The sequence below is a fragment of the Belonocnema kinseyi genome, chromosome 7 (assembly GCF_010883055.1).
Source record: "Belonocnema kinseyi isolate 2016_QV_RU_SX_M_011 chromosome 7, B_treatae_v1, whole genome shotgun sequence".
Lineage (NCBI taxonomy): Eukaryota > Metazoa > Arthropoda > Insecta > Hymenoptera > Cynipidae > Belonocnema > Belonocnema kinseyi.
This window is the reverse complement of record NC_046663.1, coordinates 69,151,559-69,164,941: the sequence shown is the minus strand read 5'-3', so window position 1 is coordinate 69,164,941 and position 13,383 is coordinate 69,151,559. Positions and strand designations below refer to the sequence as shown.

Genomic DNA, 13,383 nt, shown 5'->3' with positions numbered 1-13,383 from the left:
GATTAACTACTGTTGGGTAGGCGAACATATTTCCAGAATTTAGAGACAATCGAAAAACATGACTTTTTGAGTTGGGGCAGTTGAGGAATAATGCCCCATATTAACTTTGATTAATAACTTTGCGAATCGAAAGATGGTCTGCCGAATTAGAAAAGTATGACAAAATACTTGAACATCGCTCAGGGGAAAAGATGAAACATGTTGACGCGCTAAGTCGAGCTATAAATATCATGATTGTCGAGGACAATACCTTTGAATCAAACCTGTCAATTAGTCAAAATCTCGATTCAAATATTAGGGAATTGCGCGAGAAATTGCCAAACACCGAAGATAAACTTTACGAAATGCGAAATGGCTTAATTTATAGAAAGCGTGATGGAGACATCTTATTTTATGTAGCCGAAAAAATGGTGAGCCATGTTATTAGGAAGTATCACGACGAAATGGGCCATTTTGGGTCAGAAAAAACATCCCAGGCAATTCCAAGAAATTACTGGTTTCCGCGAATGACCGATAAGGTGAAAAATCACATAGCAAACTATTTCAAATAGGTAGCTTTTTCTCCCTCTACAGGAAAGCGAGAAGGTTATCTCAATTCTGTACCGAAGGGTAATACTCCTTTTTTAACTTGCCACATCGATCATTTTGGACCGATCGATAAGAGAATTGCGACAAGGCAACACATTTTACTAGTTGTAGGCGGGTTCACAAAGTTTGTTAAACTCTACGCAGTTAAGACTACGGAAACTAAGGAAGTGATAAACTGTCTCAGTGAATATTTCAGGAACTATAGCAGGCCGAAAACCATAGTTTCTGATCGTGATACCTGCTTCACGTCCGAAGTATTTAAGGCTTTCATAGACGAGAATAACATTTACCATGTATTAATTGCGACTGCGTCACCAAAGCCAATGGGCAGGTGGAGAGAGTGAACAGAGTACTAGGCCTTATGTTAGCGAAAATTTCCGATTACTCTTCAGGGAACCACTGGTATAAAATGCTCGCGTATGCTGAGTTTGCTCTGAACAACGCTGTTCATAACACAACCGGTGTTACCCCTAGCAAGTTGCTATTCGGAGTCAACCAGCGAGGTAAAATGATTGATCCAGTACCAGAATATTTAGAGCAAACTACGCATAGCAAAGATTTCCACGATATCGAGAAGATTAGATCCGAAGCGAGCGAGAAAACTGTAAAAGCGCAAAATTACAACAAAACGTATTTTGATGGAAAACGGAAGGATCCTCACCAATATGAAATTGGGGACTTTGTGGTGGTAAAAAATTTTGATAGTACCGTTGGAGTTTCGAAAAAGCTTATACCACAATATAAAGGTCCGTATCAGGTATCAAAAAAATTGCGTAATGATAGGTACATCTGAAAAGACATCGAAAACTTTCAGATAACGCAAAAGCCATATGTAGGTACGTGGGAAGCTTGCAATCTGAAGCCTTGGTGCTCCGAATTTGTTGCGGTAATATGCGAAATTTACGCCGAATATTTTTCGCAAGATATTAGAACGAGTTAAAATGTATTTAATAGTTCGGGTCGAACTTTAAATCAGAATGGACGAGTTGTGAGAATCCGAATTTTAAAATATTGTACGACAGTAGCGCCATTAAGGCCACGTGCGCTGGAATGCGAATCACGGTACACCGCCGAGTCAGTCTGACGAGCCGCCGCACGGAAACAATGTATTCCTTATAATTGAATAAACGACATTTTACATTAAACTCGTCTTACAAACTACTCGTCTTACACTATGAAAGTTATTGGGCTCTAACGAGGAAACGGAAAAAAAGTCATGGCCTTAAGACATAGGTCATTTTTCAAGGTCATTTAATGTGAACTTGTCAGTTATTGCTAATATTCAGCCAATAAAGACAAGATATAAAGAGGAAATCAATATAGAACCCATAAAGGCAAGAAATGAGAATGACTTAGTCAATAGCCAGCCAATGATAATGATCATGAGCCAATGATAATCATGATAATGATGCTAGATGATGACTAAATCTCACTCATGACTTGCCTTCATTGGCCGGATATTGTCTAAATCAAGCTCATTTCATGCCTTCATTGGCTAGATATTGACAACATCCTGGACAAATCTTGCCTTCATTGGCTAGATAATAACTAAATCTCGCTCATGTCTTGCCTTTATTGTCTAGATAATGACTAAATCGCACTCATGACTTGCCTTCATTGGCTGGCTGTTGACTAAGTCATTCTCATTTCTTGCCTTTATGGGTTCTATATTGATTTCCTCTTCATATATTGTCTTTATTGGGCTGAATATTAGCAATAAATGATAAGTTCACATTGAATGACCTTGAAAAACGACCTGCGTCTTAAGGCCATGACTTTCTTTGCATTTCCCCGTTAGAGCCCAATAACTTTCATAGGGAACATTTTTTTCGCAGAGCTGCAGTTTTCGAGATATTTGGTAATGTTTCTTAAAAGGGTTGGATGTTTAAACCTCTATAACTCGAAAACTGTCCATTTTCGGACTTTGTGCCCTATAAAACTTTTGATCCAGACATTGAGAACTACAATTTTACGAAGTTTAATCAAAATCGACTGAAAGCCATTTTATGTACATTTGCTGCAGGGTCCTTTTGTAATATTTTATTATATAGTCAGATTTATATGAAAGTCATACTAAGAGAGTTTTTAGAGTATTAGAATAGACATTCGAGGTAACAAATTTTGAGTCAAATTTAAAAATTTCATAGTTGATGTACATTTAAAAATTTTTTTTCATAATTTTAGCTTACAATTTGTGTTTTGCAACTGGAAACTCCTCTCATACTGACTTTCATAGAAACCTACAAATTGATTTAAATTCTCAAGATTTCAGACAACTTTTTGAACTTTAAAATTTGACATTAAATACGTATTTTTTACTCGAAAACTCATTTCAATAAAATTAGATTCATGAAATTCGTGAATAATTCATGAACAAAAATTCATGAAATTAAATTAATTGAAATCTACTAATACATGCCGCTAAACACTGCAAATACTGTCAGAATCTCAGTGTGAGTGTGAGAACGAAGGATGAAGACAAAGAGAGAGAGAGAGAGAGAGAGAGAGAGAGAGCAAGAGAGAGGGGGGAGAGAAGTGGAAGAAGCAAAAGAGAAATAGAAAGGAATAGGAATTTCAAGAGTCAGGCAGTCGGAGAAGCGAAGGAGCGATAGAAGAGGAAGCGTTACCCTAAAAGCGTTACCTAGTTTTGTGAATTCACACCGTGCCATGAGAAGTTATCACTTTGAAAACATTTTTTGAAATTATCTCGATAAATATTGGTCTTGCGATTAAAATAGTTAGCGTGCGAATGAAGCATGCTTAAATTCTTCACGTAAAAGAAATTCCGGTCAATTGTTAGAAAGAGATGATAGTTTGGTCGAATTAGGAAAAAACACAGGATGGTGATATCAGCCAGCCAATATATTTACAAGATATACAAGACGACCATGCATGCACATTGCACGTGTTAAAGATAAGAACGTCAAGGAAGACAGATTTCAACGGGACATCTTCTGCATGTATAACGTGTTAAGCGTAATGTTGAACGGTGTCGTGGGGCAGCCCGTTTCGGTTTCGCTTTGGTCCAACTTTGAGAATAAAATTACCGTTGGGGAATTCGTCAGCCGATAGGAAGGTAACGCCAAGTACCAGCTAGTTTCCTTCATGCAAGTTTTGAAAGCAGATTTGCATACAGAGATAGATATTTCTCCGGGTAAAGGTTTCGTTCACTATAGTTTCCCTCCTCACCCACAGCCTCACCACAAATTCCACCAAATGTGTAGCCATTCGAAGTGCGGGTACCCTCTTTTAGAATCGAGAGAAGTCCGATACGTGCTTGCTCGAACTTGTTCCAAAAGTTTCAACGAGAGCACACGGAGAAGTACTTTAGTCCTGGTAAATCCTTGTTACAGTAACGAAGGAAATAGTTATCTGGCGAGAATTCACGTAGTCAGGTTTAAGTAGCCAAACTGGAAAAAAAACTAAGGAACAATTTTTAAAAATAGAATGCAATATTTTTTTTCTTTTCTGAGTGTTTAAACTAGGGTGGTTCAAAACTGCATTGTAATATCTTTTTCATGCCAGAGGATAAATATACCCTAATTCGATTCCAAATCCGAAAAAAGATATCGCATATTTTTGTTCTTTTTTCACAATTTTGATCAGATGTTTTACATTTTTGGAAACATGTTACGGAAAAGTTACATGACATATAGAGGACTTTCTAAGACAAAATTCTATGTATCAATCATATGGGTATGCCACAAATAACACACCCCTACTGTGCCCTAAAAAATAACCCTTTAACAAAACCTTTCAATTCTGAACGAAATCTACACCATAAAGCAATTTATTTTCATTTCTATAAAAAATGAAAATTACTTTAAAATATTGATAATCATTGAAACAATAATAGTTTTTGGAAAAAAGACATAAAAGTGCTCAAAGGTGTAGATTTCGTGCAGAATTGACAGCTTCAAAATTAAGCAATTTTCAAAATGATTGATTACATCAAAAAAGATATGGCTACTGTTAATCATTATTAATTTTGTAACAGATATACTGAAGTTCGCTTGAGAAAAAATCTGTTAAATTTATATTTATTAAGATTACAATTATTTAGGAACAAAATTTGTTTACTACAAAATTAATTAATGTACGATTTCGAACAAATTAAAACAACAAAAATAAAAACGGCAACCAGTTTAATTGCAAAGAATCTTTCCAGGAATGAAATAAGGTATCGAACATTAGAATTAAACAACTTTGGAGACAGACTGTATGAAAGTACATATTTAAGAGTATTGGAAATGCAAAAATCAAAATCTAACATAACAATTTTTAGCTCAAACTTTCTTTCAATATTGTACCATTTGCAATTAAAATTAATATAAATAATCCTCAACGCTAAAATTCTATAATGATATAATCATTTATACATGTGAGATTTACAAAAATTAAAATTTGAATATTAGACTATTTTAAATGAAAAACTTCTAAATTTATAAAATTAGAAAACAGAAGTAATTAGAAATGAAAAATTATCATTTCGATAGCCTCAAACAGAAAAATCAGACAATTTCCAAAACAACATACTTTCAAACCGAGTTTATTCAAAATTAAAACTTTGTAAAATGAATAATTTAACATTTAGAACTAAAATTTGACATAGGCATTAAATTGCAAATTACACCGGACAGTTATTAATGCATCATTTAACAATTGTAATTGAACGCTTTGCATTTAAAAGTATTCCTTACAGTTAAAAATAAAGTAATGAAATTTTGAAGATAGAATTTCAAAATTATTATCTGAAATTATTCAAATATGAAGATTCTTTCGATGGAAAATCAAATAATTGTCAAGGTTTCGATGTAAAATGATTCAACACTTTAAATTCAAACATCTTTTATTTTATGCTTTAAATTATAAATTATTCAAAACCTGAATTTATGCGAGTATTTAGACTTTCAATTTAAAATAGATTTCCAAAATCTAAAGATAGCAATTTCAAAATTATGAAAATTTTATTTCCCGTGTTCGGGCTTCAAAGATTAAATTGCTCACATATTAAGGTTTTCAAATTAAAAATGTTCAATTTTCAATTTTTGATGTTATGAATTTAAAATTATTTACTTTTTATATCAAAATTTATAAATTAAACGATTTTTAGAGATTTTACATAATTTTATACCACACAATTTTGTATATTTCAATTATAAAATATTCTTTTCTAATGCTTTCGATTCAGACCACATGTTTAAATAGTCTAGAAAATACGTTAAAAAAACAAACGGAAATGAAAACTGATTTAAGGGAGTTTTGGATAAGCGTTTAAAAAATTCCTTGTCATTTCCGGATTTTCCGGTTTAACTGCTAATTGGGTCTTTACTTGCAACTGAATTCTTACTAAAATTGAATATCGCCTCATGTCTCGCATAGAACTCTCAACTCATGTAGACTTTTAGAAGAGGTGCATAAAAATGAGTTTGGATCGTAGTCCCTCTAACGCTAATCGCGCTATAAAACTTATCTGATCCAAGGACACTTTATGAGACGTTAACTGGGTTGTAACTGAAGCAGCATACAATATATTTTATCATTATTCCTACTTGTCGACAGTCTTTAAAAGGCGTGCGTAAAATATAAATTAAGTACTCTTTTTTGATCGAAAAGCACAAAAATTGATAAATAACCATAATAACCTATCGATTTTGCTTGTCCCATGTGGGTAAAACTTTCTTCCCTGATGCTCTGGAAAATGTGTACATGCAGTTTTAAAAAACTCAAGTAAACTATATGTTTTTGTACTAAAATCATAGCTTTGTATATGTAGCCAGAAAATAAAACAGTATATAAAGTTTATATCTTATTTTGATTTGTTGATTGAAACTACTTTTTTATTGTTGTTGAAGTATTAGTATCGCCTCTTATATTGAAAAGAGCAAGCTTTGCTTTGAATACAAATTTCATACGTTTCCAGAATAAATAATGATGGGTTGAGCTTGAATTTTTTTCTTTAGTTTTGGAATAAAACCGAGATGCACAGTAAGCTCCATGGAAAGAAAATGCGAGAAACGGTAAGAGAATGCCTTTTTTCTTTGGACTTAGTCAGGGCTTTCGCTCTTCTTCAGCTTTACTAGTGTGAGAAAATACCGTCGAGTTAATGGTCTCGTTTATTATTTCTTACGTGTTGGTCGTCTTTTCATTCGTTTTGCCAACGATGCACTCTCCTAGGGTATGGCGCACCTCGCTTGGATATCAAAATCTCCTAATGAAATCTGGTACAATTTGCGTTTCTAAATGTCTTCAATTCCAAACAGTTAAATTATTTAATAAAATTTAATAAAAATTATTTAATTATATTTAAGTTAAATTATTTAATTAAACGTTAGTTTCCAGCTAAGTGTTCAGCTGTTATACGAAATAATTCAAGTTTAAGAATAAAACTTTTTTTTACCATACATGTCGGATCATTTTAATTCGTCAAATAAGCATATACTCAAAGAATAATTCCACAGAAATGAATTAAAATAATTTTCATTTTTTTCATCTCACTCTTAAGATATTATAAAAGCTTAATTTAAAATCTGCACAGAATTCTGACGTTACTTTATGTTATGCATACTCTCTCTAGAATCTGGAAATGATCCAGAATAAGATAATATGATCCTTTCCTTTTATAGAAATTCTTTCTTCTTTTTATAGAAATAAAAGATAATTTGATGGCTCTAATTCTAGAGAAAATTAAAAAATCCGAACGAAAAGGAGAAGATCTTTTTTCAGAAGAAATTTAATTTAAAAATTTTTAAGCAATAGCTCCACCTAGTCTGAAAATACATAAAGAATTTCTGTTATTCTCTGATGATAAAACATAATCCTTGAAATATTTGACTTGTAACACTTAGCAAAACATACGTGGATTTCTGAAAAAGGATTCTTCTTTCGATCAATCTAGTAGTTTAAAGTAAAAGCAACCAACCGGCAATCGGAAGTTCTGTAGTTCGCTTTCCAACGAAGCGAAGATCTTTTTTCAGAAAAAAATTTAATTTTGAAAATGTTTAATTCATAGCTCCATGTAGTCTGAAAAAACGTTAAGAATTTTTGCTATTATATGGTGATAATACAGATTCCTTGAAGATATCTTACAACAGATTTAGCAGAGGAAAGTTTAGACCGTAATATATGCTAACTCTTAGCATCAGTCCTTCAGTTGCGACATCTAGAACGCGTTTGTTCTCGAGACATACATTCAACGATTCATCAGCATTTATTTTCCAAGCTGAAAAATCACTCGGATCTTCATCTCTGAATACATTAGGATATCTTCAGTTTGAAAAAGAATCGTACTAAAAAAGAGTTGTAATAAAAAAGCTCTTTTCCTTGTTGAGATAACACTTCGTTTTTAAAGTTTCTTTCATTTAATTTTATTTCATCTCACATTTTCAGTCATAGGACAGAAGATACAGAACACAGCCTTTTATGTCTTGCATAGCTTCGCAACAGGCAAGTTTGTACTTACACTGATTAAATGGCATCGTCACGTCTTGCTTTCAGTAATTAAATTATCCTTTGAAAGAGCTTCCCTTGGGAATTGCAATTCCAGGTATGTTGCGTGCAGGGAACATAAAAAAGAATGCCGTCAGCAACACCAGGACGTTTGCAGTAAGGAACAATTCTTTCAAGACGTTATTAATTAACCGCGTTGACCAGTGCTGACCAAGTCGAATTATATCTTTTTAATTTCCGACCGTGCTCTCTCTCAACTCCTCGGCAAATATTTGCTCGGCGGCGACGACTCGAAAAGATCGAAAAGCCCCGGAGATGTTCACGGGATAAAGGGCGAGAGAAAATAAGAGACGGTGAGGGTATGGGAAAATAAGTAAGAGCAAGAAAAGAAAAAAAGGAGGGAAAAATATAAAATAAAGACAAGAAAGAAGAAAAGAGAAAAGAGGGAGATACTGGTCTAGAACTGCCAATCGTGAACACTAAAAGGTGTTTGTGGACCTTGTAAGTTTAACGTACAAAATGCGAATGTATTGGGTCCCGATAAGGGTAACCCAATTTTTTGGAATAATATTTGTCTTGAAGATCGATGGCCAGCGTCTTCTTTAACTATTAGTGACCTTAGCTTGAAACCTTAACGCTCTCTTTATACAATCAGAAATTTAACTTCTGGGTGGACAATTTCATAGCAAATTTAACGGAAAAAAGTCCCTAATTCAAAATTTACTTTAATTTGTTGCAAAAATGAATAATACATTTTTTCAAATTTAAGCAAAAGAATTTAGACCACAGTCCAGGGAATTAAACACTAGAGATGTTTTTTTATCACGCACCTCCTAAACGTGTTTCATTTAGTATAAAATAAATGCGTATTATTGTTTTCAAATGTTTAGAAACTATTTAAACTTTGAAGCTCGGATTTTAAGCAGATCCAAAATGATTGTAACTGATATTTAATTTTAAACAAAAAAAATACCAAAACTTTTGGAGTTATTTTCAAGCTCCATTGGATCGTGAAAGTTGAGAAAAACAATTATCTCCGAGAAACTCCTTGTCAATGGTGCGGCGAGTCCTCAAAAACGAAAATACATATATGAACACAAAAAGAGTTTGATAACTTTATGAATGTTTAATTAGAAGAAAAAACATGGAAACACTTTCGACTTCTAACTTAGCATTGCTGAATTGTAAAAAGAGCAGGCAAAAAAAAGTAATCGCGTTTTAAAAAAGAGTAACAAAAGGAAGACTTATGGGCCTCATCGGACCAGAGATCTGCAATAGGTGAATCAGAGGGAGTGCACCGGGAGGTGTCGCTGCTCTGTGGAACTGGCACATTCTATTTTGTAGGACCGAAAATAAGTAGGAAGTAATTCAACTAGGGGTTAGATGACGGGTTAGATGCCTCCTCAATGGTCATGCCACCAGGAGCGGTGAAAACATGTAACACGAATGGTAACATTCAGGGTGCCGTGGTGGAAGACAATTGGACTAGGCTCTCTTTAAAGAGGAAAAACCGTAACGGTCCCCAGACATGGAAAACCCGCATAGCGCAGCTTTCAAACCTCAGCCAAGGCTCCTCACAAGGAGGCTTGGGTCCTGCAAGATCGTCTGGAACAACTTCTAATGCTCGTTCTACAGATTTCAAAGACACTCCTCCGAACACGCAGTCGAAACGGCAGAACACTCTAGAAACACAAGGCCTTACTTTCGCGTAGATGACTAACGGCCTGATGAGATTTGTCGTTGTGTCAGATTATACTAATGCCTGTTCAACTCGCAACGAGCTGGACAGACCAAAAGAGCAAACCTCTAAAGAGCTTGACGCGTTGCCCCGCGAGGAGCACGCCCCCAGATAAAGAGAAATCTTCATCAGGTTGAAGACCATAATAGTGCAGGCTGCAGTCACCTGGTTGCAGAAATATCTAGTGGAGAGAACATCAATGTTTAAGCTTAACTAGAGATTAAACCTCGAGATCAAGGGAACGGAGTGTCAACATAGGTACCGCAGAATGACCGTACTGATACCCGACACCCTTAAGAATCCAACAGTCATTCTGGGGTACTTAAGCTTCCAGAATCCGACCTTAAAAATCGATTCTTGGAGGGTATATTTCCACAGACATGGGCCCAGACCAAATGGGATGCGCTGGATTTTAGCTGGGTTGTGACGCAAACTTACACCATACAATGTGAGGGAGCACAAACATCAACGGCAGAGAAAGAGATTCGTTTGAAAACCTAGCGGGTACTGAGCTGGAGATTCTTAATCGTGGCGATACTCCTACATTTTAGATTATAAACAAGGTAGAGGTTTTCAAATTAAATTTATGCTCGAAAGAACGGCGGATCAAGATAGTGGGCTACAGAGTTCTGATGAGGTATTTCTCGGACCACAAATATATCTTGTTACAGTTAGCCCTGAGAAAAGTGACGGTTTCAAAGATCAGAGACGCCAAGAATACATTTTGGGACTCATAAATAGAGGAACTCAAAGTCAGACCGCGGGATTCCTCGAAAGCTGCAGAACCACATACCAGTTAAAGCACATCGCGGATTTTCCGATAAGAGCTCTGATTGCATCATACGAGAACAATTATCCTCCAAGTATAATTAAATCTAGGATAGAAATAGAATGGTGGTACACCCACCTGGAAATACCCTGGGCAAGCCTAGATAGTTGTACAACAAGGCTAACAGAACTAAATTGCCCTCAGACTGGGACGTGTATGAAACGTTCACGTGGCCACGAGTGAAATTCAAAATGATGTAGGACAGGCTGCGACAATTACAAACGCTAGCATTTAGAGGAGATACAGGAGCAATGAGGACTACGCCCACAGCAGCGATAGGATAAGAGGAATAAGAAAAGTATAAGAAGCTCTGTGAAGAGCTTCTTAAATTTAAACCACACCGAGGAGGATCACGAGACAGGTCAACTGGCAAGAGCACATAGATAGACTTAGGTGACTAATCACTGTCGGCTCCTAAGTGACATCAGCACACTGCCAATTCTGGAAATGAGACAAAACAAAAAAAAAACGCATCCGCTTTACCGAGATACTCCTCCTCATGCATGTGTAGTATCTTACCATGCCTTCAAAGGATATCAAAGCATGCCACCATCTTTCACGTGGACGTCCTAGCTGTCCTTAGCTGCGTTGATACATTGATAGAACTAAACGCTGCTGGTAGGCAGATTACAATCTGCTCGGACAGCCAAGCGACGTTAACTACAGTGCACCAACCAGACATAACATCAGAAATGGTTTGGGATGGCAAAAAAGCATTGAACCCACTTGCAGAAAAAATCAGCGTTACTCTCATACGGGTTTCGGGTCACACATGGATCAGAGGAAACGAAAAAGCGGACCAGCTGGCGAAAAGAGGATCGGCGAGTAAGTACATAGGATCGGAACCAGTGCTGGGACTGGGATCTTGCAGCATGGAGATGCTCGTAAAAAACTAGATCCGGACGAAGCACTGGAAATAATGGGAATAAATCCTGGGCTTCCAAAAGGCGAAAGCTATCCTGGACTATACGTACAGGCTGGACAGAGCCAGGTAAATCCTGGGATTACACAAGAAAGAACTAAGGACAGTATTGCAGATGCTCACAGGACACCACCACTTGAACTAAGAAACGCAAAAAATAGGGTTTATCTACACGATAGAGTGTAGAAAATGTGGCAGGGATAGCGAAACATCCCTGCACGTCTTATGCTAGCGCCCAGCACTAGCTAGGTTCAGACAACGAACCCTTGGGGCCAATTTCATGGAACCTGATGAAATTATTGTGCAATCAGTTGACATCCTGGGCTTCACCAAGAGGTCTAGAATAAAATTCTGAGGGCGATTAGTCAAGAGTAGAACACAATAGGTACGCTTTAATACTTGAGCGCCATTGAGGGGGGGGGGGGCTTGAAGGCTCCCCGCCAGTCTGTAAACTAATTATTAATAATTACAGTGAACGATTTACATGCTTGCGTCTATATTGACTACTTCCATCGACAATAAAGATAATTTTAATATTTTAACCTTAAAATTTGGGCCAATAAAATTTCAGGCCTGGAAGTATAACAGCAAATTACGATAAATATTCTTTAAAAAAAATCGAATTATAATTTTCAAAAGGATACTTTTTAATACTAATGAGGTTACTTTTCTGCGAACGCAAGGTTTTTTGATTCTTTAATGCGTATATTTACGTATACTTAATGCGTAAATCTTCAACTGACAGACCCTGAATAAAAATTTAAATTAAAATTGGTTTATTTTATTAAACTTAAAATTTATTAATCTTTTTTATAAAATCTTAAATTCTAAATTCGAAAATAAAAACTCTGCTCTGCTAAAATTTTAAGCAAATTAGTATTTTGTTATCGAGATTTGACACAGTGACCCCTGAGTATACTTCAAACATGAAGTTGAATTTTCGTATGTGGAGAGTGAAAAGGAAGGGTTGAGATGAACGAAAGACTCGGCGGTGGGGTGTGGAAGGCGGACCACCCCAGAATGGGTTTCCTTTCTGCCGAGCTAACGCGAAGAGAATTTCGATGAAGTGACTAGGAGGGCACGTTCGAAGCGATGAGAATAGGGGTTGGAGGAGGGGGGGAGATAGGTGACTATGCCAGAGAAAAATACAAAGGATATAAAGGAGACAGAGGGAAAGAGACAGAAGAGATTTCGACAGAGTCGAAAAGTCGTCCACCCGCGAAGAGCACTCGATCGATCGCTTCATCGCGTCTGTGGCTAATTTTCCTGATTGAATCTATCTTTTTGGTTTTTAGGATTTTAACGCACCGTTGAACTCCCACAACGCCGAAGAAAGAACGTAATTCTTTGCAATTGTCCAAACAGTTTAAAACCAAAAAGGGCTTATTTTACTGGCCGAATTGGTATCTGAAATGACAAAGGAAGTGCGGGTAAATAAAAGTTGAGTTAAATATAGATAACAATGTGTCTATACTGACACATAGTTTTTAAATTTTCAGCTGATTGTGAACAGAAAGGATCAAAGAAATTCATATATTTTTTGCAGATTAAAAAAAATGTATTTTCAAGAAGTAAACAGCCTTTTAAAGTTGAGTATTCTAATCAATCAAGTGGTTTTGGCTACTACTTTTACTCCTAAAAATTACAGTAGGGGAGACCATCCTACAGCAGATAATCATTAATTTAAAAAAATAATGTATGTCAAATAATTAATTTAATGTAATTAAGGGCGAAGACATGATACGTGGTCATGTGTTAAAATTACGAGGGTAGTTCAATAAGTCCTTAGAATGACCAACAAATGGCGCGCGAATCGCTCCAAATCATCTGTTTTCAGTCAGCACCACTCCCGACTAG

The 13,383-nt window shown here is 35.9% G+C and overlaps 2 protein-coding genes across 2 annotated transcripts in view; one reads left to right on the top strand and one right to left on the bottom strand.

Annotated features, from left to right (window-relative positions):
* The window catches only part of LOC117176320, a 556,505-nt gene that overhangs the window by 462,785 nt on the left and 80,337 nt on the right, over window positions 1–13,383 (bottom strand). The window lies entirely within an intron of this gene.
* LOC117176487 lies at window positions 998–1,381 on the top strand. Its single transcript, XM_033366740.1, has one exon. The coding sequence runs from the start codon at window positions 998–1,000 to the stop codon at window positions 1,379–1,381; it is 384 nt and encodes a 127-aa protein (XP_033222631.1).

Coding starts and splice junctions, on each gene's coding strand:
- LOC117176487 (XM_033366740.1), top strand. CDS start 998: ATGCTCGCGTATGCTGAGTTTGCTCTGAACAACGCTGTTCATAACACA.